Below are 27942 nucleotides of genomic sequence, written 5' to 3'. Positions count from 1 at the left end.
GCACGGATTTCCTCTGGACTCCCTACAATGTTTGAAACGGTAGGGTGAAAGATTTCACATTACAGAATCATGTTTTTACGCACACAGTGCAGCTCAGCCTGTGCAGTTTTCGATGAGTATAGTCGAACTGGTGCTGAAGAGTAACGCGAATACAGCTCGACCCAAAGTGAGGTTCCCTTATTGTCTCTTAAACTGGACTCCACATGTGCGGGTTTGATCTGGCGGAGGATGAATTACACGTGTCGGGATTATGCTTTTAATTGTACCGCAGGAATAAGACGCCATATTGAGTATTTGGTGGAATTAAAAGGCAGAGCACAGGCTTGTAGTGGTCGTGTGGAGCAGGATGTGCTATATCGCCTTGTTTTCTATTCATCATTTTCGATGTATGCTTATTTTAATTTGGGGGCTATCGGGGTCTTTTTGTGTGGATTTCATGTGTGTGAATTCGGCTTGAACAGGGTCAGGTGAAGGAGGCAGGAACACGGCAGCTGCGAGGAGAAAGTTGCTGCCTCTACAGCGGCTGTGGTTTTGTAGAGGAATTTATCATATATGGTGTGTGTTTGTGTGTGTGTGTTGGATGGGAGGGAGGGATGGAGGGAGGGGGTGTAGAGAGAGTGAGGGGATTAAAAGAGACAGAATTGAAATGATTGAATAATTATGATTGATTAGGAGAAATAAGAGATTTATGAGGTCATTTCTTTCCATTTGTTCTTTTCTCATATACACACACCGTAATTTAATAAGTTAATTGATTGGTTGGTCGAGAGAGAGAGAGAGTGTGTGTGTGTGTGTGTGTGTGTGTGTGTGTGTGTGTGTGTGTGTGTGTGTGTGTGTGTGTGTCACCGGCTGTGGGACAGCTCTGCATGAACCCCAAACTTCTTAAGTCCTTCCAAGTTTTTTTCCTCTTTCCTGGGATTTGAAATGTAATCCCGTCCTGCTGTAATCGTATTAAAAGAACACGATACTGCTGTGAGGCGGGAAACACCGTGTGAGAAGAAAAAAAAGGAGCTCCAGCCTCTCTCTGTACCCAGCGGCTCTTCTCTCAAGGCCGTGGACCTGATCCGGACTTTCACAGAGGCCTCCAGTTTACCAGTAGTGACAGTAAAACAGCCCAGATGTCCAAGAGGTGGCTGATAATTTACCAAAGGGTAAAAATATATTTTCTCTCTCTTCACCTCTTTAAATGTACATTACATGTCGTTGAGCTGTGCTCAAACTATTATTCGAAGTTTTGCTCTATATTAAACCAGGAGAGGTTTCTGTTTAAAGCCTGGAGGGTTACTGCATTAGCTCGCGTCCTAGGTTGGTAAATTCTGACGCGTAATCATTAAGAAGACATAAAGAACATCATTTTAGAGCAGGATGCGTTTGTAATCCTTCCTTCAAAACCTCTTCATAACCCCCCTGATGTCAGATTTACTCCCTCTATGAATTACGCAGGAAGGAGTCACGTTGAAGTGTGGTCACTCTGAGGTTAGGTGGTTTACCTGCTGCTGTTGGCAAACAAATTACGCACCAGTGACTTGGAGATAAACGCGTCCTCTGTTCTTCCAGGAGAACAACGGCATTAAAAGGTGGCGTATCGAAGTTGAATAAAAATGTTTTTATAGCTGCTAATCAAACTCAGCTCCGTGTTGACCCCGGAGTGCCTCTGCGCGCTCCCATGTCCCCCTGATCTGCGCTTCCGGAGCCCCAAAACTTATTGCATTACCCTGTGATAAGTGGGGTTTTTAGTATGTTTAATTTACACTTAACATTATCCTTCTGATGTTGAATCACATCCTACGGAGCGGGTCCCATCATGTTGTTGTTTTTACGCACCTTTAAATAAAGTTATTTCTGTGCCTTTTCTTACACCAGCACAGAAACACAAGTATCCGTAGTTACAGGACAAGACATCACGTTAATCCTCTATTGTTATAATGTATGTGTTTGCTAAGAGGAAAAAGTTGCCCCCCCTCCCTCCTCTCCGTGTTTCCTCGCTCTCAGATTGGTGCTTGGTGTGTCTGTGCGCATCACGTCTAACACATAAGGCGACCTTTAATTAGAATATTGCAGCAGCAGTTTGTTTTATTCCCCTGGAGGCTGACACCTAGCATTCCTCCCTCTCTTCCCCCCCTTCTCTCTCTCTCTTTCTTTCTATCTGTCCATCTCTCACTCTCTCTCCCTCTCTCTCACCCCGGTTCTCTAATAAGCATCCTCCTATCCTCGCCTCCGGTGCTGCATGAAAAGATGCAAACATACTTAATTAGAGCGGTGGCAATAATTTCCAGGCTAAATATGCGACCAGACAGACATGGAAGTGATCTGATAGCACTCAGAGAGGATACTACCTGCTTCCCTGTGTAGGATCACTCTGTGTTTTTTTCCCTTCTTCTTCTCTACCTTTATTCCCATGGCTTTTCTCTACACTTGCTTTCAGGAGGGAAGAAGCATGTCACGGCTGTCCCTGACCCGGTCCCCGGTCTCTCCCCTGGCCACTCAGGGGATCCCTCTGCCGGCTCAGCTGACCAAGGCGAACGCGCCGGTGCACATCGATGTCGGGGGACACATGTACACCAGCAGCCTGGCGACCCTCACCAAGTACCCAGACTCAAGCCACTCTGGATCTGTCACATGCTTTAGCCTCAATGCTGGAGTTAATTTCAGTTGTCATAAATATTATTTATTATGATGGAAAAAGTGGATTTGCATCTTGTTGCTTTTGATTTAAATGTTTGATTTTTAACTTTCTTATTATAATGTCAAATCCTAATTAAATCTTCAATTGTGACTCTATTTTATATTAATATTACATTTTAGTCATTAAATCTATTATTGCATTATTTCACTGCTTTGTCTTAATTGGATTTCTGCTGTTAAAAAGTCATTTAGCATCAGGGAAACTTCACTGCAACTTCTATACTCACAATGCTGCCACTTTAATATCTTATTAAAGCATGTGGGGACTATTGTCTTCACTCATAATTATTACACTCTCACAGCTTTCAAATGATGATTTTGATTGTTTTGTGCGTTTCAGTCCTGATTATTTTAATTGTCTAATAAATACCTGCAGGGCTTTTATTTTGTTATCTCTTTACACACGGTGGCTGTATTTGAAAAATTCAGCTGCTGTCAAGCTGGCGAGCACACTGTACGGTTCATATGCTGATTTGGATGTTGGTGTGAATTTACACATCGCACACACACACGCGCTTCTGCGTGCTCCACACTGCACCCACTTTCACAGTCAACAGATCAGGGTGCTGTTAGGAAACCTTGGTGACGTAAATGTCCAGATCCTTGTCACCAAAGCTGCTGTTCATTAAAACTCATTGGTGTGCTACATGTTGATTTGTTTGACTGTTTTAGAAGCAGCGTTTCCCAGCACGAGATCATTTCTTGTACTTTTTGAAACATGATTTTTATTGCAGTCAAACTTTCAAACAGGCATCTGATTCTCTCGCACACAAACAGGTTTCGTATTGGTGTTGCACTTCCTCTCTAACATTTAGTCATGATGATTCAGATTGTGTAAGAGCTGTTTTTACTTCATCCACCCTCCCACTTTGTTCACGTTTTTAGCTCCATCCACAAACAGGGTGACATGAGCGGAGGTAGCTCTGCATGCAAACACACCTGTGATGATAACGTGATCAAATATTCCTCCCTTTTAGAACAATACGAGATACTTTAGGCCCCTTCCGCTCGAATGCAGAGTGTCACTCATTGCATTATTCAGCCTTCGATTGTGCGTTTCTCACAGAGTCCCATGTGGGCCAAGGTAAACATTCACCAGGTTGTTGGAAAATCTGCCAAATTGGCTACAGGAAACAATCCGTGTAATCCCCTGGTAATAAAGTCTTGATATTGTTAGAGTCCGCTGACAGGAAATCCCTGACAGCTCTGCTTTTATTCCTGACTGTAACACGTCATGAGAAGAATGAAGATCGTACCAGACAAGAGCTTAGGGTTGTTTTAGTTATTAAGATGTTTTTGCCTTCTGTTATACAAGATTAATGTGCTAATGTTATTTGGTTCTAGCTGTTAGAGGCAATCAAATGCTTTCATCTGCTTTAAAGCACATCTCAGGACTATTTTATGATCATAATTCTTAGTTTCTAATTGTCATATGCTTTTCTGTTTCTCTTTTTAAGCATCCTTACACTTGACAAGGAAGTAATTCACACTGGGCCTCATGCAAATGCAGCACAGAGTCATGTCAGAGCACCAACAGTGTTTTTACAGGGAGAGTAAAGAGCAGATACCAGTGTGAGTGTTGGTTGGAGTGCTCTCTCTCTCTCTCCCTCTCTCTCTCTCTTTCACACATGCTCCTTTGCTCCCTCTCTCTATCTCTCTCTCCGTCTCTTTCTGTTCCTTTCTCACTCTGGATCACACACACACATGCACACACTCGTTGTTTCTCTCTCTCTCTCTCAGCCTCCTCAGTGTACAGTTGGCCTCGGGGCTCCACTTTCCGCTGGAGCCAGTGGAAGGAGGGGCCCTTTTGTGTGAATTAGGATAATGGCTGACAGCAGAAAGCAAAACAATTACACTGGCATCGCCGCATACGCCGCGTTCGGCCACGTCCGCTCGTGCAGGAGATAGGGGGGGGGACAGACACAGAAAAACGTGACGGCTAAAAAGAGCAGGGTTAAAGAGTTTAAAGTTGATGATTACTTTTAATAGATTGGCCCCTAAATAATGCAGCGTGCCAAGAGAAAGTTAGTCTAGTAACTAATGTGTGGTGATTCATCTTCCTCTGTGCGGGCCATATTAAGGGACAGGGGTCATGAAACATTGATGCACGCTCTGTGTGGCGCTCACAGAGGACAGTCGCGGCAGTCACTTGAACAGAAGCTGAGGAAATTAGGGGGAAATGTTCCTCAGACAAGGAAACTATTTTGAAAGGACCACTGGACATTTTTCTCTTTGAAGACGAGCTTCTGTGTCCAGAGACGATAGATCTCTGCTGGCTCCATGCTCTCTCTTTGAGTGGTCCTCTTAATCTGCTAGCTGCTTTTTCTGCAGCTGAATCATTTACTATCTGGAAGTTTCACAAATCGCCTTCCTTTCAATTCAATCTCATTTTATTACAAGGCCTCTCAGCCACCGTAAACAGAGCCTCGAGTGTTTCTGACCTTTTAACCCTTTTAAAATCACCATTCTTTTATTTTTCATTAACATACACAAATACAAAAGCTTGTAAACAAAGAAATGTGAGGCCAAAATGCATGAATTTGACACTCAACATGTCATAGCTTGTGAACAAGTGGATCAGGCTGAAACTAAAGCTCCGCTACATCAGCTCAAAGTTGAATTTTTTTGGTTCTTGTCTTCTGTCAGCCGTTCTTGAGTAGCATTAACAAGGGCGTGCTCACAGTTGCAATAATTAAAATCCCCACATACATTTTACATCATGTCAACTTCATCTGTGCAAAATTTCAGACCTGTAGGTCAAACTGTACGGGAGCTTTTAGTGTGAGGTGTGACTGCCAGATCTAGTGGATTTTAACAGGTTGAAGATACAAGAAGCTACAAACACACTTCCATAACATAATGTAAAATTATTAAATTTTTATTAAGTAATTAATTGCTTCTCCCAAGCAGAAACAGTCATGTTATGTAGCTCCAAAATACCAGAATATCTGCTGCTAAATGATTGTTAGCTACACATGGTGAGTGTAAGAGTGGAGATGATTGGTTCAAGCATTAAAACAATCGGTGTATGTGGAGCTGAGGAGCTAAGAGAAATTCATCTCAAGGATCAATGTAGAGCTGTGACTAATGATTATTTTTGGAATGGATTAATCTGATTATATTTATAGGATTTCAAATGATTAATCGTTAAGTTTATAAAATGTTAGAAAGGTTTGATATCACAAAGTGACGTCTTGTCAAACAATCAAATCTCAAAGACTCTTCATGTACAAAAGCAAAATCCTGATATTTAAGAGGCTGGAAACACCCAAAAAATCATCAAAACAATTGAATCGATTAGTAAAATATTTGGCGACTAATTTTCTTTCCATGGATTATTCGACTGATCATTAACAGCCGCAGCTGGAGACGCATGTACGCACACGGTGAACATCAGAGACCGCCATGATGAAATCGATCCCCAGAGCACAGAGAGAGGAGGTCTCTGCTGTCGCTGATTAGATGTAGAAATGTGTTAAGAGATGATGAGTGGTTGTCTTGTGTCGTTATATTCTGGAAAATGAGCCGTCAGTTTAAACGTCAGTCAGAGGCAGACACAGGAGCGACCTGCTCTTTAACTCTCCCCTCCCCTGTCCGAGTGGCCACAGAGACCAAAGGACGCGTTTGTTTCATTTCTGACCGGTGTTTTGTGTCCATCAGGCCTCTATAGTGTTAAATCTGTTGTTGTAGAATCAGTGGTACCTGGGCTGCGTCTCCTGCAGACACGTATCTCCGGCAGCTCCGAGCTGCTGCTGCCAGCATCCTGCCAGATCTTGCCCACCTATGCTGCCCCGCTGCCTGGCCTCAGTTGGCACCGCTGGGGTGGGAGATCTGAGCTGTTCCTGTCCTTGATAACCTCCCACACCCACCACCTCCCCCTCTCTCCCTGACTCTCTCACCCTGTCTTTCCATGCAGCTCTGTCATAGCTTTTTTTTCTTTCTCCCACTCTCTCCATCTCTCACATTCTGCCTCTTCTGTCTTTTTCCCTCTTTACTTCCGTCCTGTTTTTCTCTTCTGATTCGTCCGTCTAGCTTCCTCTCCCTCCCTCTCTTTCTTTGTTTTTCGGTCTGTCTGTTTACGTGTCTTCTCTCTTAATTTCACCATGCATCTCATCCACACCCTTCTCCCTCTTCCTACCTGTTAAAAACACCCCCACCCCTCCAATTCAGGGGTTTAACAGAAAGTGGGGAAAAAAATGAGGAGACCAACAGAGAAAGAGAGAGAGAAGGAGAGAGAGAGAGTGAAGGGAGTAGAAGAGAGGGAAAGAAAAAGAAAAACAGGCAGCATTTTAATTGCTTTTTAAAAAAGTGGAGATGAAAAACAGAGTTAGCCTGGAGGGGTATGGTGAAATTCTAGCTGGAAGAATTGCAAGACCATATGAGAAAGGAACACCTCGGGCAAAACAGGGAGATGAGTATTGGTTTTTTATAAAGCATTTTGCATCGATTTCCAGAGAGAAAGCGAGAAAGGGAGAAGGATGGAGACAGGGAGAGAAAGAAAGAAAGAAAAAAGAAAGAAAGAGAGGAAGGATGGCAGGAGGCGAGAGAGAGAGAAGGATGGGAGGGAGAGCCATCTTTGCTCTGCTTCTTCACACAGTCAAGTCAAAGAAAAAGAAACAGGCTGGATTTGACATGAGAGCGTCAGCGCGTCGAGCCGACACATCGGGGTCAGGAGATACCTGATACAAGCGTTAAACAGAAGGACATGATTTTATAAGTAAAATGAGTCTTGTGTGTGTGTGGAGACGGTCCTGCTGTTTCTTCATTGACATCCCCTCTGCGGCTCCTTCACACTGTCTTCTAATACAGTTTGACAGTGCCGGTGCTCGGGCTGTGCTCGGCGTATGTGCGTGTTTGCAAATAGGTTTTGTGATTTTTCTCTGTCATACAAGTTTGTCAGCCGACTATAGAAGCTGTAACTGTGACTAAAGAGCTGATTGCATTAAAATGATGATGATAGATAGAGCCGGTTCTCTGGCAAATGATGGAAATGTGCAGCGTTAAGGAGGTTACGTGCAACAGATTTCTTGTGTAAATCAACTGTACAAACTGCATCCTTCATATTTTAGACATGCTAAAAAACTACATTTAATAACAGGAACAAACAGAGAGTGGAGGTGCCTATGAGGTTATTACACCAGCAAGAGAGAGAGAGTGAGAGACCTGCAGGTAAGCGTCAGGAGAAGCACACAAAGACGAGGGGGAAATGAATATCTGTCCGAGCGTATCTCGAGGCGCGGCACCAACGTGGTGCGATGAAAGTTTAAAGATAACAGCAATTTCCACTCTTTGCCTTGATGAGCGCCTGTAGCCAACTTTAACTAAGGCCCTTAATCTTACAGTGCACCGGTAGAAGGGGTTAACTGTAGGCAGCAACAAGTGTCTTATTATTACACCAGAGGTTTGACAATATTTGGTAGAAGCTTAAACTCATACAGATAATTACTGGCTTAAATTAATGATTGTGTTTCTTAATAGAGAAGCATTACTGATGTCATTTATGGTAATATTGTTTTCATTGTTTCGGATGTATTTTCTCCTTTAGATCTTCTTTAATCTTTACTTTACCTTTAAATATGAGCTGAGTGATTCAAGTGCGCCAAACCAAAGTGAAAAAACTGCATATTTTCTGTGATGACATGATGATGTTTCTTTTCCTAGCATGGGTCCCTGATGACAAATGTACATTTGTAACGTCCTTCATTTTCAGAAAAGTGGGGAAAAAAGGTGCAAATCTTTTATCTTAAAACTTAAAGGGGGTTTTATGCTCATTTAAAGCTTCATATTTCACTCTGTGATACCTGTGGAGTAGCTTAGCATCATTTACAGTTTTAAAAAAACTCACACTGGTGCTGTGTGTCCCCTTCAAGAAACCCCGCCCCGACAAGCTCGCTTTTTTCTGGTTGGCCAGCTCTGGCTGCACTTTGTGACATCACAAAGTCGTTCACAGCAGCCTGCAGACTGAGCTGAGAAGCCTGGGGATTACTCTAACATACTTTTACCTACAGATTTGAAACTTCACCTACGTTTAGTCTGGACATCCAACATTGTAACATTATATGTATGTCTTAAAATGTAAAACAGCATCACACCCCCTCTTTAAGATACAAATTAAAATCTAGTTAAAAAATGACAATGTCAAATTACATGTATTTATCTACAGACTGAACTATGTAGTCATATTGTGTCTCATATAATAAAACACAGAGCATGTGGTAGATATAAGCAGAGGCAATAACTCTGTATTAAGTATGGCACACAGTGTTGGTGCAGCTGTCCAAATCCCTCCAACCTTCAGAACAAACTGTAAAAGTAAAACACTTTCCCCAGATGTCCTCCTCACATTAGTATGTAGCCCTCCACCGTCTCCTACCTCTGTTTCATTCCAGCCCTCTGACAGATGGAATAATAGAGCTGTAATGCTACATTCATGCCATTAATTTCTGTAAGTACAAGCAGCGAGCGTGTGTGTTGTTATAATCTTTCTGCAGAAGGGACACTTCAAACAAGTCTGGAATGGAGGAACTGTGCCTTAAGCCCCTTGTTTCAACCTGGGATGCTAATGCATTTCAAGCTTAGTGCTAATAAAATTGAAAAATAAATGGAGGGTAATTGTTTCATGCATTTGAAGGGAGCTGGCTCATTCCATTTTGTGTGTGTGTTTGTGTGTGTGTGCGGCTGCCTGTGTGCGCGCGTGTTTGTGTGTGTGTATTTCAATTTTCAGAATCAGTCGTCTGTTCAATGGCACCGAGCCCATCGTGTTGGACAGCTTGAAGCAGCACTACTTCATAGATCGGGACGGCGAGATATTCCGCTACATTCTCAGTTTCCTCAGGACCAGCAAATTGCTCCTTCCAGATGACTTCAAGGTACATATCCGCACCACAACATACTGTATTGTGTGTATTTCTCTGCACCATCAGCTCGCGCGGTTTGAACATCACAACATAAAAAGCTTGAGTACATAAAGCCATCTGTGCGGAGAGCAGTAGTGTTGTGTGAAGTCCCTGATTTTTCTCCAGATAATACACCAAAGTGTGAATCTGTTTGTGTTTATTCATGTTTCCTGTCCTCTCAGGGGCTGCATGTTTCCAAAATAAACCCACAACAGAGTTCTGCTCTCACAAAGCCTTACACAGACTCCCCCTCCTCCTATACACATTCATTACCTGTAGTGTAAGCATAAGGGCTAATTAGGACACTTAAAAACATGGAACAGACTCTGTTAGAGTTACAGTGTTGTGGAGGTAAAATGCTAACTGGCTAACTGGAGCATGGCCCGGTGATGTGTGTGCCAAAGCCCTGAGCTGTTGTTATTCTCTCAGAGTGGCTTCTACAGAGGTGAGCCCAGGTGAAATAGCCTGTACACTCCTCTGATCCGCAGCACTCTGATGACCGACTCCCACAAAAAGAAGTCTCACTCGCTGTGAGAGCAGCACCCAGCATGCTGGTGCAGTTTAACACTCGCTAACACGCTCTGCACCTCTGTACACATGCATCCGTGCACACACTCCTCACTCTGTGGGCCATTGAATCTGCTATGGCCCGTATTAGACGACTGAGGCTGCACACACCTGCATCCTGTTTTAGTGTCTGCATGATGGAGTTCTATTAGCCTCATGTCAACACACATTATGTCCGTTATTATTATAACGCTGTCAGGCTGAGTATCAAACAATACTTTACACACTCTTAGATTTCACCTGCGTCTTTTTTTTTTTTTTTTTAGCTCTACAAGTCAAGTTTGTGTCCTACAAAATTTGTCTCTGTCCCAACATAACAGACGTACTCACATTTTTATGCTAGCATCTTTAAAAGTTGATGTGCATTACAAATGATGTGAACAGAGTGTTGCATTTTCAGTCAGGGCAACATTAGCATTGATCTGAAGTCATGATTCTGACCGCCTGAAAGTTACAGCTCAGCTTTGGTCTCCACCACCAACCACTTTAGCTGCTTAATGTTCCAGTATGTCCACCTGCTAGTTATTCTCTGCCTGCGGTTTGGGCAGATTTACTTGGTTCATCAGGGCTTTTTACTGAATGCTAAGCATGGTGAGAGTGAACCACAACAGTGAAGTTAATATTACACCAAAACAATGTGTTGAAAGAAGCTAAAATGTTCTGAAAGCTAAGAATTGTAGAATCAGGTAATAATTCCAACCTGGTCTTATAGAAATATGTCTTCTGACCATGACGTTTTAACCAGTGTTAATTTCGTTAATAAATAGATCGTTGATAATAAAATCTCTAACGACATGTTTTTGTTAACGGGACGGGACTAAAATGTTAGCAGTGGGCTGTTGGACATTCAAAATAAATGATCTTTTAAAGTCAGACTTCTTCAGTCAGACTGTTTATGAATATATAAAAGTCTTTTTATGGTACAAACCAACACTGCTGCTGCAAATAAGGCAAGAGAGAAATGTGCAGTATGTGCTACTGTAGCTGCACGGCTTCGTTCTGTGGCTTTACATGCGTAACGTTACGTTCCAGAAGTTTCCGTGAACATATAACCTGAGCTGAGGATCCATACTAATGAAATCTAATGAGAGGACGGCGCTTTACAGCAGATTGAACCTGTATTAGGCTAATTGAATAAGAGAGAAAATGTTTGTAAAAGCAATGAATAAGTGTGACTTTTTATTGACTAAAACTAATCAGCATTTTCATCTTAAGACTAAGACTAAATCTAAAAAGCTGCCAAATTTAACACTGGTCTTAACACTGCATTATGTGTTGATGGCACCTTATGTGGTAGATTTACATGTCTGCACCACAGATACAAGGCCAATGGAAAGTCAAGGTGGACATACAAATCATTTATAAACTCAAGTGACGCAGTATAAAAAGTGCGACAACCAATGCAGAACTCACTTACTTTTTGTCACATACTACTTATTGTAACTTTCGTACGAATGTCACTGACATGAGAACTTATTTAAAGCCAAACTACAATCTTTGTTTAACCTAACCAAGCACTTTTGGGACCTATAAATAAATTAACAGTGACTGTTTCACGACTTCCCAAATGCATGTTGCATTGGTATTGTTTCCATGGTGCCAACATGTAACTAAAACACATTATGTGCTTATACTGCTCATAATTGTGGTCATTTCAAGTATCTGTGTAAGACAAAGTTGGATTTTGCAGCCCCTTTCACATGACACACAGCCCTTTAATCCATTGTGGATGTAAAAACAGTGATTAGTGCAGCTTTAGAGCAAACGGATTGCATTACTAGCAAGTTAGTTACACGCCACAGAAGTGTCCACACAACTGGAGTGGCTTTGTCAGAATTATTATATATTCAGCCTACAGCCCCGTCCTGTTCAAGGTTTTATTCAGTGCTCCTGCTTCCTAGGTGTATTCTATTCTCCACTTTTACTCCACCTTAACTTGCGTGACCTTTCCACCGGGCTGCCGCTTGTTCATCATTCTCTACGAGGGAACAAGGCGAGGCCGAGCCACACAGAGCCCGGGGCAAACTCTCCGGGCCTCACGGATAGTCTGAACGAGAGCCAAACCTCAGACAACAGAACACGACATGAAAGCCCTGCATATTTTCAGCAAATGATGGCCTGACTCAGTAGCGATTAGTTTTTCCCTTCTTATTCATGCTTTTCCCCTCCCTGTCTGTGAAGTCTTGACAGTCCAATCAGGCACCACGGTGGAAGAAATGCATTGGACCTCATTGTTTCAACTCATTACGATCCCCTCGCATAAGCCTGTGTTGATCTGCATACCTTTCAATTTGCGTGAAGCCGGGGAAAAAAAATGCAAATAGTGCGAGGCGGAATTGAGCATGTCCTTATCTGAACACAATCAGGCTTGCCGTCGCCAGAGGGCTGGCTCTGTTCTGCTGCTGGCAGCCACGGCGCTGTGTGTTTTGCTAAATCAATGTGAAAGTCTGAGCAGAATAGGAAAAGAAATTTTTCAGCCTACATCAGTGGAACAAAATATTCACTATTAATATCCACCCTCATCTCATTATTCAAACTACAATTAATCACAAGAGTGTAAGCAATGCTCAGTCATATTGAGGGCACGGTTATAAACAGTTAGGAGTTACTGCTTCCTGCCTCCGTGTGTTCAGGCTTTTATTGCACTTTAAATCAATAATGCTTTGTTTCTTTAGCTTTCAAATGCTAAAAAATAAGAAGCATATGTTTATTGGTTTAGAGCAAGCTGGATTTCTTGTTGGTGGCTTATCTTCTTGTGCGGCTTTCGCCATTTTTCGTCCAAAACATACGATTCTTTATCAGTCCTCCGACTCCCTCATAGTGACACTTTCCATCATTTTCCTCCTCTTCTTCTCTTTCTCTGCCGCCCTCTCCGTCTCTCCCTCCCTCTGTCCTTCCCTGAGATGTTGCCTTGCCGGTGGGCGATCAGGTCGGATCATTATTTTGAAGCTCAAACGGGCTGTCTGGACACAGGATTGGGGGATGAATTGTCTCGTAGAGCTGGCAGCGGTAGCAGCAGCTCCAGCAGCCAGGACGGAGCTGTTGGCCCCCGTCTCCCTCTCATCCTCACCTCAGCGCTTAGGATTACTCTGTTGTTTTGTGCGCTGCTCAGGATGACTAAAGTGCCTCGCAGACAGACCCCTGTTAAAAACATATCCATCCATGGCTTCAGACCTGTGAAGGATGAGGAGCTACACTTTGATACAGAGAGCCGCCTGAAGGGGAGCGTCTCAGTATGAGTTTTGTCAGCTGCAGCAAGAGGGCCGCGAGAGAAAAAGACAGGGAGAAAGGGAGAGAAAAAGGGAAAAAAGGACCCACTCCCTCCCTTTTTTTTCGCATTCTGAAATCTTAAATATTAGACCGTCAGCTTAAGATGAGTTGCGTCAACGCTCGTCCAGATGGAGTTGTATTTGGGTGTCTCAGATGAAGGCGCAGCTTGGATGACGGGGTGAACCAGAGAGGGAGGCTTTTCAAGGCTAAAGAGTCTGACAGAAGCAGCAGGGTTAATGAATATGCTGTTTGCTGCCATGCTCCGTTTCTATACCCAGCAGTGGTCTGGAGAAGGGAGCGGGAAAAACTCTTTTTAGATCTCGGGCACCCAACACCCACCGCCACCAATGATGCAGGCTCCATGAAACATATGTTGTTTCCGCAGCGCAAACACAGTGTCTCACTTTTCAAGGGCGTTTAGACTTTGCACTGCACCAGTATGGGCAACCTCGATCTGCACAGCCGCTGTTAAATATGTAACCAAATGCAAAATCAGTTGTTTGCTGTGTGTGTCCATACACTAAAACAAAGTATAGCCAGCAGCAGGTACATCAGCATCATTTAAGATAAACTTTGAATGGCAGCGATGGGAACCTGGGAGTGAATGAAGCTGTCATTCTTTGTCAGTGTGAAACACTAATCAGAACACAGATTTATTAATTACTAATTGTTTAGCAGAAAGATTTGCTGCATTTAGGTGTAACCTAATTAAATCTTGTTCTAATAGGAGCTTAACATCGGGCCACGAGCCTCATTAACATAAAACTCCCTCCATGTGAGGAATACATTAAAATCCTCCTTGGCTGATGATTGTCCTCATGTTCACTTGCACATATCTTTTCCTCACCTCCTGTCTGCCTCCAATAGCGAAACCTCCGCCTCCCTGTGTTTTCTATGGTAGCGGTGAATGATGGTGCCATCTGGTCTTGTGGGAAATTAGAGGCAGGAGCACCGGGGCAAATGGCCCCCAGCAAGCCCTGCCCAGGAGGGAGAGGCAGACAATCTGCTGCAGACTGTCTGCACACAGGAATGCACCATCCCACTTCACTGGAGCCCTACTCTCGGCCTTTCTGGAGTCGGCTCGCTGAAACATGCTAACGGCTAGCGCAGCTCTGCCAAGAGCTACTGTGGAGGAGAGCTGCAGCGTGGCTATGCTTTGTTTAGTGAGAGTGTTGTCCTGCTGGTCCGAGGCCATCACTAATCTTGGTTTATTGTTCTTCCTTCCAGAAGACTTGTTATGTAGTAACAAGTGAGATTTTACACACTGATCTGTTTTTAATTTGTAGCATTAGATTTCTTCTCAAGATCAACTTAGCATGAGTGCGGGAACATTTCATTTAGAAGTTTACGGGTGCCTTGACCCCTTGTAGTTTCCTGTAACAGACAGGACAAAGGACATTGGTGTTGTCGGACACATAAGTATGTGAGGACAGTATACATATTCATCATTATGCCATTAGTTATTTGTTCCCTCATGCATGCTGCGGCGCACAGTTGGTGTTTCACTACAGTAGAGAGGTCAAAGAGCAGATGCAGCCCGAGCAGCTCTTCTGGAGTAATTAGAGGTTAAGTGTCTTGCTCAAGGACACTTTGTCATTAGTTGCTGTGGGGGAGCCATCAGGATACCCTGTAAATATTCGTCTACTGTCGTCATAATGTTGCCCAGTATTGTATAAGTGTAGCGTTTTGTCCTCATGACCTTGGAGATGAACTGTAATGCTGTGAAACTCAGCCTGTTAGTCACACATATAGCCAAGAGGATCGTACACACATGCAAATTAATTGCTCTCATTTCCATGCTCCTCTGCCCGTATAGGACTTCCACCTGCTGTACGAGGAGGCGCGCTATTACCAGCTGACGCCCATGATCAAGGAGCTGGAGCGCTGGAAGCAGGAGCGCGAGCAGCGACGGATGGCGCAGCCCTGCGACTGCCTGGTGGTCCGCGTCACACCCGACCTGGGCGAGAGGATCGCCCTGAGCGGGGAGAAGGTCCTCATCGAGGAGATCTTTCCAGAGACCGGAGACGTTATGTGCAACTCAGTCAACGCCGGCTGGAACCAGGACCCAACGCACGTCATCCGCTTCCCCCTCAATGGCTACTGCAGGCTCAACTCCGTCCAGGTAACACCACAAACCTCTTCCTGTGACTTTCTCCTGCTCTGCATGTGGCACTTTAAATGCACACTGTTCATGCAAAACACAATCACCAAATCTAGATGTAACTTAAAAACACAAGTTTACACGTATACACATTTAGCCATTTTAGTTGTGGACAGCACAGTGTTTGCACAGGAGCTGTATTCTGCTGACAGCAAGCGCAAATAGAAGTTATAATGATGCACAATAGCCTGAGAAAGATATTGATTACCTTCCCCTTTTGTCCAGAACAATTTGACATAATAGAGCAAAGTTAAAGACATGACAAAAATACCCTAGCCCTTGTTTTCAAATCAGATACATTTGTAAGAAAAAAAAAAACATTTAGGGTTAGGGTTAGAACCCTAACAAAGAAGGACGTTATGATCATTCTTTTAATGCACAGGTCTCCATGTGATCTCATTATGAAATGCTTTCTGTGTAGACACTGAAATTGTGTGTCTGTTTAAGTTAGTAGGTGTGTTATGGCACCAGTCCAGTGTTTGAGGTTAGCCATAGGACGCTGATTCCACAGGGAATCTTTGCTATGAGTCAGTCAACATGATTTGTGGCCTAATAAACACTGTGCATGTTGCCACAGTGGAGACTATTTTGAAACCTATTTATCCATCACAGGATTTTGCTGAGCAAGCAAACCATTTCTCAGTGCCACCTAGCAACACTTTGATCCACACTTAAACACCTGGCTGATATTTGTACCGTTCAACTTGCTAATAGCACATGAAAGCATCTGCTGAAGGAGAAGAGAAGAACAACAGTTTACCCTCTCAGTCCAGATATTCTCTGTGTGTTTACAGATCCAATTTCAGGTCACAATTCGAGTTGTTCAGATATCAGCATCAGAAATGCCTCTGATAGCGTTAAATGTGGTAACGTGTATCTGCAGGTACGCTAACGCTAAACGATTCCATATTAGCTCCCCTAAAAATCTAAACTACTACTAGTTTCTTTTTCTACAAAGCAGTTGTCTGAACAGCATTCATTTATAATCTGCTGTCACCATCAACTACTGCTTTAGAGCAGCAAAGAAGTTTCATGTAAATTATCGTGTGACGATAGCAAACGACGACAGCGCACTGCTAGCAGAGAGTTTAACGTTAGACAGCTAGCAAAATGTTAGCAGTCAGTGTTTTGCCATTGCACATTTCAAGGCTTTTTCTTTTTTTAGAAATGAGAGGTTAAGATAATGAAAACTGGTAAAGGGAGTTTCGACAAAAAACAAAAAGCAAACTGTCAGGATGGGCGACTGGCCAGCCGCTGCTAATGTTAGCATATCTTGTGTCTTGGTGATCAGCTTGTTTTGAGTCCTTTAGTCTACTGAGCAAGGCTGTACAACAATTATAGCAATCATATAACATCCTTTCAGGGTTAGTATATATATTTATTATTATTATTAAGTATTATACTAATACTTTTTTATCGTACTACTTTCAAGGGATACACGGTACTAGCCAATAGCCTACTCAAGCCCTGAATCATTAGCGGGATTGAATATTTGGTACCAGAACATCTCTCGTCACTAACCAGCGTAGTTCACACGCTGGTTCTATTTGATGTGTAAGCTAACAAAACGTTGCTTTAAGGCAGTAAGCATGATTTTGCCACAGTATAAATAATAGCTTGTTGTCACTACCTGAGATGATATAGCAACTCTGATGGAGCTTCAGTCAGTCTGTAGAGAGATTAGCGGTGGTAATGACAGGTGTAGAGAGTGTGTGTACTTTTTCTTTCTGTCACAGCTCTTGTGACCGTAATACGATGTGAAATTTGAGCCTGGCCTGTTCTTTGTAGTGTGTAAATTTGCTTTACAGTATGTTGTACCATTTTCAAACTGAACTAAACACTCTTTTCAGACATCCAACTCTTTCAAACTTCAGAAAACTAGTTTTACAGTTGTGTTACCCTGAGAGCTCTGTGAGAGGGAGGAAACATAACAGCCTCGCACCACGGGCTCGATATAACACACTCCGGTGCCCACAGCCATGAACAGGCCAACACATAAAGGAGCCTTCCCCCCTCCAGCACCCAAAGGGAGCCTCTCCCAGGCAGGCTAGTGCGCTCTGACACCTCCACCTCCCTCCTGCCAGTGTGAGAGACCACCTCCAGGGAGGAGAGGCGAGCGAGCGGGACAGAGCACGTGTGGACTGCGGCCATGTTTTCCTGCGAAAAAATGAAGAAGAGGAATGGAGAGGGGGGGAAAATGATATGCATAATTTACGCTTTACTCCTTTTTAAGACACAGCTCCTTTTTTAAAAAGACTCCAATATAACACCGCTCAAGGCGATTGAAATACACGTATTGCATTTTTTAATACCATACTTACAATTTCTCAAACAGCCTAAACCGGTTTATACTTCTTTTATAGATTTTTAAATGACTTGCAATATAATTAATTGGCCGCATCAACTAACACAACATTTTCTCACTCTGTTTACCAGTGAGACTGGTTATGGAGTGTGAGCGCGTCAGACTAACATGGTCTGAAATTAGTTTTTAATGTTTGGCTTTTTATTGGGCTGCTCCTCTGAAGGCGAGCTGAGCTCAAATCCTCTTTTCAGACAGGCTGCTAAGAGGAAGAGGAGCTGGATCTTCCAGGTTTCCTGTAAGTGATGCTCCCTTTTGTCTCACAGCATGGCCTCTCATGGATTTTTTTTGTCTCACAGAAATCTGTTAAAAAAAGAGCAAACACACACACACACACACATACACGAGCAGAGTCGAGAGGCCCGGCTCATTGAGTCGATGTAGACGAGGACACGAGGAGCAGATGGAGGTGTTTTTCGGTGTAAGGGGAGATTTTTCTAAACAACTTACTCATTCTGTCCTCCCTCTCATTGTTGCGTGAAGGTATGAGAAGGTTAGGAAAATAATCCTCGTCTTACCCGCCAGACAATGAGCCTCTGATCTGATTTCAGCCCTGGACCCCAACCCAGGGGAACACACACACACACACACACACACACAGCCACACCCTGCCCACAGAGGAAGAGCAGGCAGGGAAACGCAGCACCGTCTGGAGCAGAGTAATATGACTGGTTTATGATGTCCTGACAAGAGAGAGATGGATATGCGACAACTTTTAAATATCCTCTGTTTTCAATTTATGATGTCACAGACAGAGAGAATTCATTTTAGTCTCAAATGATTTTATTGAAGCTAAGGTACTGTTGCCGTCTCGCCCCGGGCTGGGAACTGCTAGACCTTGTGATACGTTGGTCACAATGAGATAACATGACATTTCTCAATACTTTACTGTACACGGAGCACAGCAACCTAGTTTTTCTGGTTTATTATTCGGTTTTTATCCTCTGAAAGATAAAGTAGCATCCCTGAGGTCAGTTAAATTTGTTATACTTTGGAGTAAAATATCTCAATTGCTCAGTGATATTTACAGCTTTGTGCAAGAGGATCAACCTCTGATACATATTGTATTTACAGTTAAAGAGACAAGTAAATCTGCAATGATACATTTTACATTAATTTGTCAAATATTTTTGATAATTAATGAACCGTTTAGGTGATTTTTAAAGCTAAATTGCTCGCTCCAGCTTCTTGAATTCAAAGACTTGCTGCCTTTTGTCATTTTGTAAATGAAAAGATTTGAGTTTTAAACAGTTGGTTTGATTTTAAAAGGTGTCACTTTTGCATTTTTTAGCCCTTTTGACAGTAAAAATAATCAGGAGGATGATCAATAATGAAAATTATCATAGTTGCAGCTCTAATTTTAACAATCTAACAATACTGTGCGTCTACAGTGAGATTATCTTTGAACACGAGTCTGAAAATATTACCCCTTTAGTCTTGTGTTTTCAAATGTGAGAGAGTGAGAACAAACAGCCCCACCTTGGCGAGTGATTCTCCATGAAGTCATGAGTGGAATTTAGGGAATAATGCAAACCACCTGCTCTGTGATGTAGATCCAGCCGAGAGAAACAGAGAGCAGCAGAGGCACTTAAAGGAGGGAAAACATTTAGCCAAAGAGCCACAGAGGTGTACACATAGGCGCGTCCCAGAGCTGGGGCCGGGCCGGCTGCTCCATACATCACCGTGATGAAGCACTCAGATCAGACCAGAGCCAATCCGTCCTTCATCAATGTGACAGCGGAGGCAGTCGTAGAGAGGGGGCTCCCTGTCCCCCTGCCGCCCCGGCCGGGGAACGCAACACGTCGCAACACTCTCTTACATGTCACACTGCCTATCCATCAATCCTGAGCCGGGTGCAGAGAGAAAACACAGCTCATCAGAGCAGACGAGGCCACACAAACACCTCCTCAGCGGCACAATGAGACATTAACACCGCTGTGGTTAGAGGTCTGTGCTGTGCCTGTGTGGCGCTCAGGCTCAACAGGCAGAGCTTTGACCTGCAGTGTGGTGAGGAGACACACTGGATCGTGCTGCCTGCTGCTGACAGCTTCAAAGCTGGTGCCAGAAAAATGTTTCAAAAAGATGTTTTTGTTGGAAGCGGCATGGCATGCTTGTGGAAAGTCAATCTTTTTAAGAGCGATTCTGGTAACAACCAAGAGGCTTCAAGATAAACCTGGAGGAGAGAGGGAATTTAAGGCAGGACAGTTAATCACATGACCCCAAAGTTCAGACACAGTTACAATGAACTTCATTTAAATTACAATTAAGTATTAAATGAGATTATTTTTTTGAACTTTTTTCCTTCTTTTTCTCAGGTTGATTACATTTAAATTATATATTTAATATACCTTTAAAACGTACTGAAATTGACATGTTTATTTCAGTGTAATCTATTCCTCAATTTAGAAAGGGGACTACTTTACAAGGTTGGACTGGTAACGTTCAACGTTAAAATAGCGGAGTGGTAAAACTTACGACAGAGAATAGATGTATTAAAGATAGACGTGTATTTTGATTTGAGACGGACATTTAAGGAGGAACAAGCGATACAGCAGAAGTTTGTTGTGTGCGCTTGCTTTACCAGCATCCCAAAGGTCGATTTAATCCAGTATATTAAGTTTATATTTAACGCTAAGAGAAAAGCAAAAGTATATAAGGATAACAAAGGGCCTCTTTATGCATAATTACACACTAATAAAGTATATACCGTTAAGCATACCCGGTAAAAGTATCAATTACACTGCTGCACACATTAAAGTATGCAAACTATATTAACAACAACATATACAGCATTTAAAGCACCCAAACTTAAAGTAGTCATAATTCAGAGTTCAAATCTGATGATTTATTTTATATGTTAAACATGTCAGCAACAAGACGTCAGCACTCGCAAAAAGTTTATAACTTTTAATGAAAAGAAAAAATGAACAGCAGCTTAGATAAAACGTGTCTCAGCCCGAGGCTTTCGTCACCGCGTCACCGTATGTTAAACATAAATCTGCAAGCTACAGTTGTAACTCTTGGTTGCTGTCACGCAAACGGAATAGCATGAAATGTGCAATATTACCCACTGAAATGTAGTGGAGTACCTCAACATTGTAAGAACAGTACTGTAGTGTATGTAGCTTTGATCCACCCTGGTGAATCTCACCCCACAAGACGAGTGAGAGAGTGTTTCAGGATGAGTCATGTAGTGTGACATCCTTCATCCCCACATGCTGAAGTCTTCGGACCTAACCAAAGCTCTCAGCCCTGTCAGCTGCACAAACACAGCCACTCAATGATTTCCCCAAATGCTTTAAGAATATAATTCACTGTCAAAATGTTTTTGTCGCTTGTGATTCCTAAAAAAAAAAAAGCGGGCAGATGGCTGAGAGAATTAGAAAGAGTCTCGGCTGTTTTATGCCAGATGCTTGCGATAAGCGGAGGATACAATGCAGAGACTCCGTGTCACATATGAAAGACTTGGTTGCATAGTTAAACAAAAGCGACCCCCTGAGTGCAGCGCCCATCACATGCTTCAGTGTGTGTGTGTCATACGTGTCAATCAACTCTAAACCCTGCGCCATGAGGAGCAAGTGTCTTCCAGCGCCTCCTGAGAGGAGCTGCGAGTGTGCGTGCACTCTGGTGGCCATCAATATTACATCGTGCTCCGGTTTCCAGCCATGAGAGTCGTCCTCTTTGATTGCTGCCTGTGTTGGAAATACACAGAGCGGGGAGGTTAGAGGAGAGAGTGAGGCTGATGAATCCGCTCCTCATCCCCTTTGCGACCATAGCTTGAGTGGCAGCTGAATGGTAGGTGTGTGTTTTGGGGGCAGATCCCAGTGCAGCCCAGTCGACCATGTTACAGTGAGAATGGTTTATTAAGCTTCAAATGTTTAAGGATCACTGGGGAGGAGGAGGTGCTTAATTCAGCCCTCTGCTTCCATCACATAGGCAGGAAAAGACAAGAAGTAGTGCTGAAGTTCAGGGTGGAAGTAGCAAACTTTTGTGTTGTCACATCACAGCTGTTTTGAAACCACACCATGTAAATGGTTTTCTACCTTGACGGACTCAACATGATACAAGAGACGTGACATACCTCACGTCTTATCACATGAAATCTGGACTCCAGGAAGTTAATCTCTAAGTTTAAAATCTGTACAGAAAATTAAAGGAAAAACAGACCACTGAATGCTAATTAGCTATTTTTTCCATTTCACGGAAAGCACCATGCTTGGAATGAAACTTGGACCCATCAGATTGCTCTCATGCAACCCCGCTGTTAGTATATTTTGCTATGGTTTCGCTCAAGTGAGGCAGGAAAGTAAGCAGAGAAATCTGCATAAGTACAACACAAGTCTGAAAGCCTGCAGTCACAAGTATGTAGAGCTGAACTGAGCCACCAGGACATGTGTTAGCTTTTTAAGAGGGTGCAGTACTTTCTGCTGTCAGCTGGGACTGATTTCAGGACATTGTCCTGTGGACATCCAAACCTTTTGCTTGGATTTATCTTAATTATTCAATGTATTGTTTATTCCCCCGTGGCAGTAATTCACTGTGTCAAACTGGATGTGAAGTTTTTTTTATGGCCTCTTATAGTCATTACAGTACTCTTGAATCAGTTACAACTATCTGTAATAATATCCTTAAGTCTTTTTGTTGCCAGGCATTAATGATAAAAGTGTTTTCAGACTATCTTTATTGATCGGGCCATTCTCCTCTGTGACCAAATTCATTGCCGAACATGACAGAGTCCCACATGCGTTAAGAGATGATGGGGAAAAATGCAATGTGATGCAATGATCAAAGAAGGCTATGTAATATCATTTCCATAATCGTTAGGCTCCTCCGTCGTCTGTCATGGATTTGGGAGTGTTTGATGCTTGGGCAGGTCTCTTAATTAGCCATCCTCACCATCAGCTGTCTGCCGCCCCTTCTGTCTCACAAATTACAGAGTTTGTCGTCGGCGTATGGCCAGAGGACAAAAAAGGAGGAGGAAGAGGGAGGGGGGGGGTAACATCTCCAAGTGGTCCTTTCTGCTTACAAGCCGCACGTCAGCCCACATTTTGGTTTTAATCAGGAAGTGTTGTTTTGAGGGGGGGTTTTAAGGTCTGTTCAACAAGTTTCTGTGTGAATATGCATGTTTGAATTTGCATTTTTAAGTTTGCATTCCTACACATGTGGTATCACGACTGTCTGTGCGTTTGCATGTTATTTATCTGCTCGTCTTCGCTGTGCTAATCCCCAGTCAGGGGAGGCTGCAGCCCTTTGACCTGGAGGCCTAAACGCCCTACTTCAGCCCTCCGATGGGCCGCTCACTCCTGTAATTAGAGAGGTCATCCGTTGCCATGAGTGCGTGTGTGTTTAAGAGTCTGAAGAAACTGATGTATTTTGTAGAAAACTTCTTTGGCTCTGTATCAGGCAGGAGGGGTTAGCCCTCGGCGAGACCTTTCATTTCCATGCACTGCACACTCCATTAAAAAGGACGGGGGAATAAGTAAATACACAGCACTCCTCGCACTGGGATTTAGATATACCCCCTCCAAAGAAAAAAAAACAACATCCCACAAGGATTACTGCAGATGAGGAGAGAAAAGTGATCTTCAAGTTCACGTGTATCTGCATTTGGAGTAGTGTGTGTATCAATGCCCAGACTGGAGGGCTAACATGCATCCCTGTCTCCTGCTCTCGCCCCGCAGCTCCAACACTTTGTCCTCACACGGATCGCCCATAACTCCCCATCCTCATTCCCCACACGTCGCTCTCTCTCCTTCGCTCACGGACCTCACTTCTCCTCTCACCCCAGCCTCATTACTCAAATTAGGAGCTCCAGTAATCACCACGCTGAGCTCCACTCAGCCCCTTAACACACCTCACTCGCACTCGGCTCTCCTCACCCCTTTGAGCTCATGCCCCTCGGTTCAGTAGCCAATCCAGAGACAGCGGCATGAATATTGCAGAGGTGGTGTGATGTCGGAGTGCCCTCTGGTTTTATTCCATCACTACGTGTGATTGGAGGAGAGGGAGGTTAATGACACATGGTGTATGTCAGGGCTGATGAACATCTGAGGTTGATGTGAGGATGGATGGATATCAAAAAGTGATACCTAGCCTAGCCCTACTTTTATAATACATGTACTTTTTGAAAATACATCAAATACCTTTGTTGCTTTTGGTTTGGTTTGAATCAGTTCGTAAAAAAGCAGTGTACATTTCAAGCAGATAAGTATCTGTCAAACGCTAAAAGGGATTTATATCACTCTCATGTCTGTACGGTACATGACGCTACTGCTAGCAGCTAGCAAACAGCGGTTAACAGAAATAGATGGAAATAGCTAGCAGGGCCCTCCAAAGGAAGCAGCTAGTAGCAACATTAAAAGTCAATCTTTGTATCTTCTTTGATTTAATTGTACAAAAAACTTAAGTTTAAAAAGAACAAATCAAGGGATTAGCCAAGCTGTGAGGCTAAGTGAGCTAGCTGCAGGCGTTAGCTTATCGTTAAGGGTAAAAACACGAGAGTGGTATCAATCTTCTTATCTAACTCTTGGCAAGAAATGCAATAAATGAATCTTAAAAAATGTTGAACATTTATATCAGATATCAGAATAGCTAACTTTGTAGCTTAGTGTTATCCAGATAAGCGATAAAGACCTTCATGTGCGCTGGTCATTGTTTAGAGTCAGCTTAGCAACTTCAGGTGCGAGAATGGAGTTGTAGTGGAGAGATGACATCTACAACTGGCTTATCTGCACTCATATGCAGATATCTGTTAATAGATATTACTATATCAGTAATACTTAGTATCTTTATTGACATGGCCGTCCTTTTATTAATATACCTCTCCTTCTCCTCTTCTCCTCTCTTCTCTTTGTTTTCAGGTTCTGGAGCGTCTCTTCCAGAAAGGTTTCAGCGTGGCGGCATCTTGCGGAGGCGGCGTGGACTCATCCCAGTTCAGCGAGTACGTGTTGTGTCGCGAGGACCGGCGGAGTCTCTCCATCAACACTCCCATCAGGATAAAACAGGAACCCCTGGACTAGAGCGTTCTGGGAGAGGGACTGCCAACACAACCCTGATAATCCTTCCATCTTCTCACACAACCCTCACCATGCCTCCCTCTGCCCCCTCCCTCCCTGCCCTTACAGAACCACGGCCGACCCCAGCATACCTAAGTATTAGCAGAGGCTTGTTCACCTGGCCAGCTCTGCAGAACTCTAAGGGGAATGTAGAACCAAACAAAGGAAAAAAGCATCAGCAGCAAAGGTTTTTGATTTTATTAAATAACGCCCAAAGAATCTGGGACTGTGATGAAAACAACGGACTCAACAGCAGCTCACTTGAACCATTTTGGCACCATGACTGGTTGATTTTATCGAAATCTTCTTATGAAAGAGGCTTCCTGACCCTTTTTTGAAGTGACTCAACCATCCCCTCCTTTAATCCCAATGCACTCAACTCCCCGACAACATACACAAACACACGAAAACACTCCTTCAAGAGTGTATCACACAGTTCTGTTTCTGTATGAGGCCCATGTATTGTCTGAGTGGTGATAAATTTAGGCCGCTTTGGCAGACAGGACGGCGTTAAGGATGACAGGAAGTGGACATAATCCCATTTTGCGAGTCCCCAAAAAGGCCCCAATCCCAAGACCCCACGTCCCTCACTCTGCTGTCTCACCACATAAGGAGGGGCCTCGCTGGAAAACAGCCTCGTTTGCCAAACTGATTGTTTATAACAATTTTCATTGTTGTTTCTAAAGTTTGTTCTTCTTGCTCCTTTTGCTGTTCTTATCATGACATGGTGTAAACAATTATTATTAATAGGATTATTTTTAATGTGTCTTTTTTCCTTTCTCCAATATGAAGGATGTATGAACGTTGTATTCATTAGGCTTCGAGAGCTTGTGAGGGAGCGTTTTCTTGGCAGTAGCTGCACAAACTCAGATGTCTGCAGGCTATGTGGCTAAAGCGATCTGGCTGGCAACGCATTCAGAGCCGGAAAAAGTCCCATTGTTCAAACGGGGATGGAAGAGAACCTGGATGTTTTGACATTGTTTCTAGTCAAATGTGCAGCACACATAAAAAAAAAGTGCTCAGGAATTTCTGCTTATTAGCTCCAAAAACATATCTGGGGTCTCTGATTGGATTCTCTCTCACGAGCACGAACCTTTGTTTATATTTAGCAGAAGTCTGAGAAAGTTCGTCAAATTGAAATTCAGGTTGAAGTTGCACAAGCTCCCAAAGTGTACTGCAGTTTGTTGAGTAAGAATGTTAAAGACTTGAGGACCAATGTGGAGATTTGATGTTTACCAGTATGTCTTGTGATCAGCCGGAGACGTACTCTAAATGCTTCATGTTTCTTTGCACTTAAACGTTTCCCTGTTCCCAGAACCCAGTGACCTGCGCCGAGTCAATCGTTAATCTTCACGTTAAACAGGCAAAACTTACAACTGAACTAATAGTTCAGGCACCGATGAGACTAGGTGCCTATTTGTGATTGTACAAACAAAGACATAATCTCTTTTCACAGTTTATAGCTAAAGAAGGCAAAATAAACATTTGAAGGGCACCAGCATTTGTTCCCCCCGGCCTCCAGTCTCGACAGTTTCGTTGAGAATAGCTCACAGTACCTTCAGACAAAGTTTGAGACTGTTTGTTTCTTCATTGTCACTTCTAAGCCAAGATTATTTCAATGCCTCTTCACATGTATGTATGGCAGAACCCAGTGTGAACTATACTCCCAGCATCAGAGCGCTGTTCACAAAGAGGCGAGTGGGTGGCATTTACTCCATCCTGCTCTCATTCTTTTGGTCTTATTCTCAACATTTCTGGATCAAAGACAAAAACAAGAAAGGCCAAGTTTCCATGCTTTATATTTGTGTGTAACTTACAGATGCTGTTTCTTACATTTAAAAAAAAAAAGGATTCTGATATTTGCAGGCTCTGGCAGTTTAACTGGGGTGGTTTTTATAAACTAGTCATTACAAATGGGTGGTTCTTCTCACCATGTTGTCCTGATATCTGCTGATTAAACAAGGCCGATGAGTGGAGAAAGATGAGCTGGGTTTAGCTCCCAGTCCAGCGCACTCCTACCCAGGGGGGTCTCTCTCACAATCAAGCCCATCTTTGTTCTGACCTGCCAGTGGCCTGCGCCTTTGCATCCAGTCGCCTCAAAGGGAATGGTCAACCAGGCCTTTCATGTGCCGAGGCATGTTGGGCTCTTCGCAGCGCTCCTCGCCCCCCCTCCGCCTCCCCGAAGGCTCCCAGCTCAGCGGTGCCAGTAGAAACCCGGGCTGCACCCCCTGCTGCTGTGTCATCCCCATGCCCTGGTTTTCAAAAAACGCCCTCCTATGCTGTGGCTCGCTGGACCACACCGCAGCAAACCAAACAAACTGATGAGTCAAATGTGAGTGTACAGAGAACACACTGTACAGCCAGGAGACTCTGCGGCGGCTGATCCCCAGATCTTTGATCCAGTTCATGTGAGGTGTGGAAACTCATCTGGGTTAGTTCTTGAGGAAGCAGATAAAAAACAACCAGTGTTGTACTCGAGCCACACATCTGCAAGAATTACTTTCTGCAGGGAGGAAGGCTTTTTTTCCTCCCTGATGTGGCATTTGGAAATCACAGAATGGGCTTTTATCAGCTTTGCAGAGCTAAGGGGTTATGTTATGCACATATGAAAAAAAAATTACAGAAATGATCGTCCGAACCTGAAAATTAAGTAGGAAAAAGCAGCAAATATGGCAGTTTTGGGTCCTTCTGTCTGCAATAACCAAACAGGTCACCTGCTGAACTCCACGGGACTGGAAGCCCCACAGACGTGTCCACACACGCTACCGTTTCAGATGAAGGACTGGTCAGTGTCTCAGCCACGTCACATGGCATTCACTCCCCCTCTGAGGCGGGTCCAGTTGTACAGCTATTGTATATTGAATTATCAGGACTGTGGGTTTTACGGGACCCTCGTGTTTTTAAAGAGACCTCTTAGTCCTCTTCACCAAAAGAATGAAAAGAAAA

The 27942-nt window shown here is 43.4% G+C and overlaps 1 protein-coding gene across 1 annotated transcript; it reads left to right on the top strand.

Annotated features, from left to right (window-relative positions):
• Nucleotides 1-27942, top strand: LOC138590820 (BTB/POZ domain-containing protein kctd15). The gene is made up of 5 exons (XM_069661209.1): nt 1-39; nt 2426-2598; nt 9407-9554; nt 15235-15540; nt 24802-27942. Exons 1-5 carry the CDS (start codon nt 28-30, stop codon nt 24958-24960), a joined length of 798 nt encoding a protein of 265 aa, XP_069517310.1. The 5' UTR covers nt 1-27; the 3' UTR covers nt 24961-27942.

Source organism: Semicossyphus pulcher, unplaced genomic scaffold, assembly GCF_022749685.1.
Source record: "Semicossyphus pulcher isolate SPU_LCO1_2020_fin unplaced genomic scaffold, fSemPul1.0.p SCAF_1, whole genome shotgun sequence".
NCBI lineage: Eukaryota > Metazoa > Chordata > Actinopteri > Labriformes > Labridae > Semicossyphus > Semicossyphus pulcher.
Note: the sequence above shows the minus strand (reverse complement) of the source record. Positions and strands in the feature narration are given on the sequence as shown.

What these genes read in the sequence shown, in the direction of transcription:
- LOC138590820 (XM_069661209.1), top strand. An exon ending in CTCACCAAGTACCCAGACTC is followed by an intron (nt 2,599 to 9,406) that starts AAGCCACTCTGG and finishes TATTTCAATTTT; the next exon opens with CAGAATCAGTCGTCTGTTCA. An exon ending in TCCTTCCAGATGACTTCAAG is followed by an intron (nt 9,555 to 15,234) that starts GTACATATCCGC and finishes CTGCCCGTATAG; the next exon opens with GACTTCCACCTGCTGTACGA.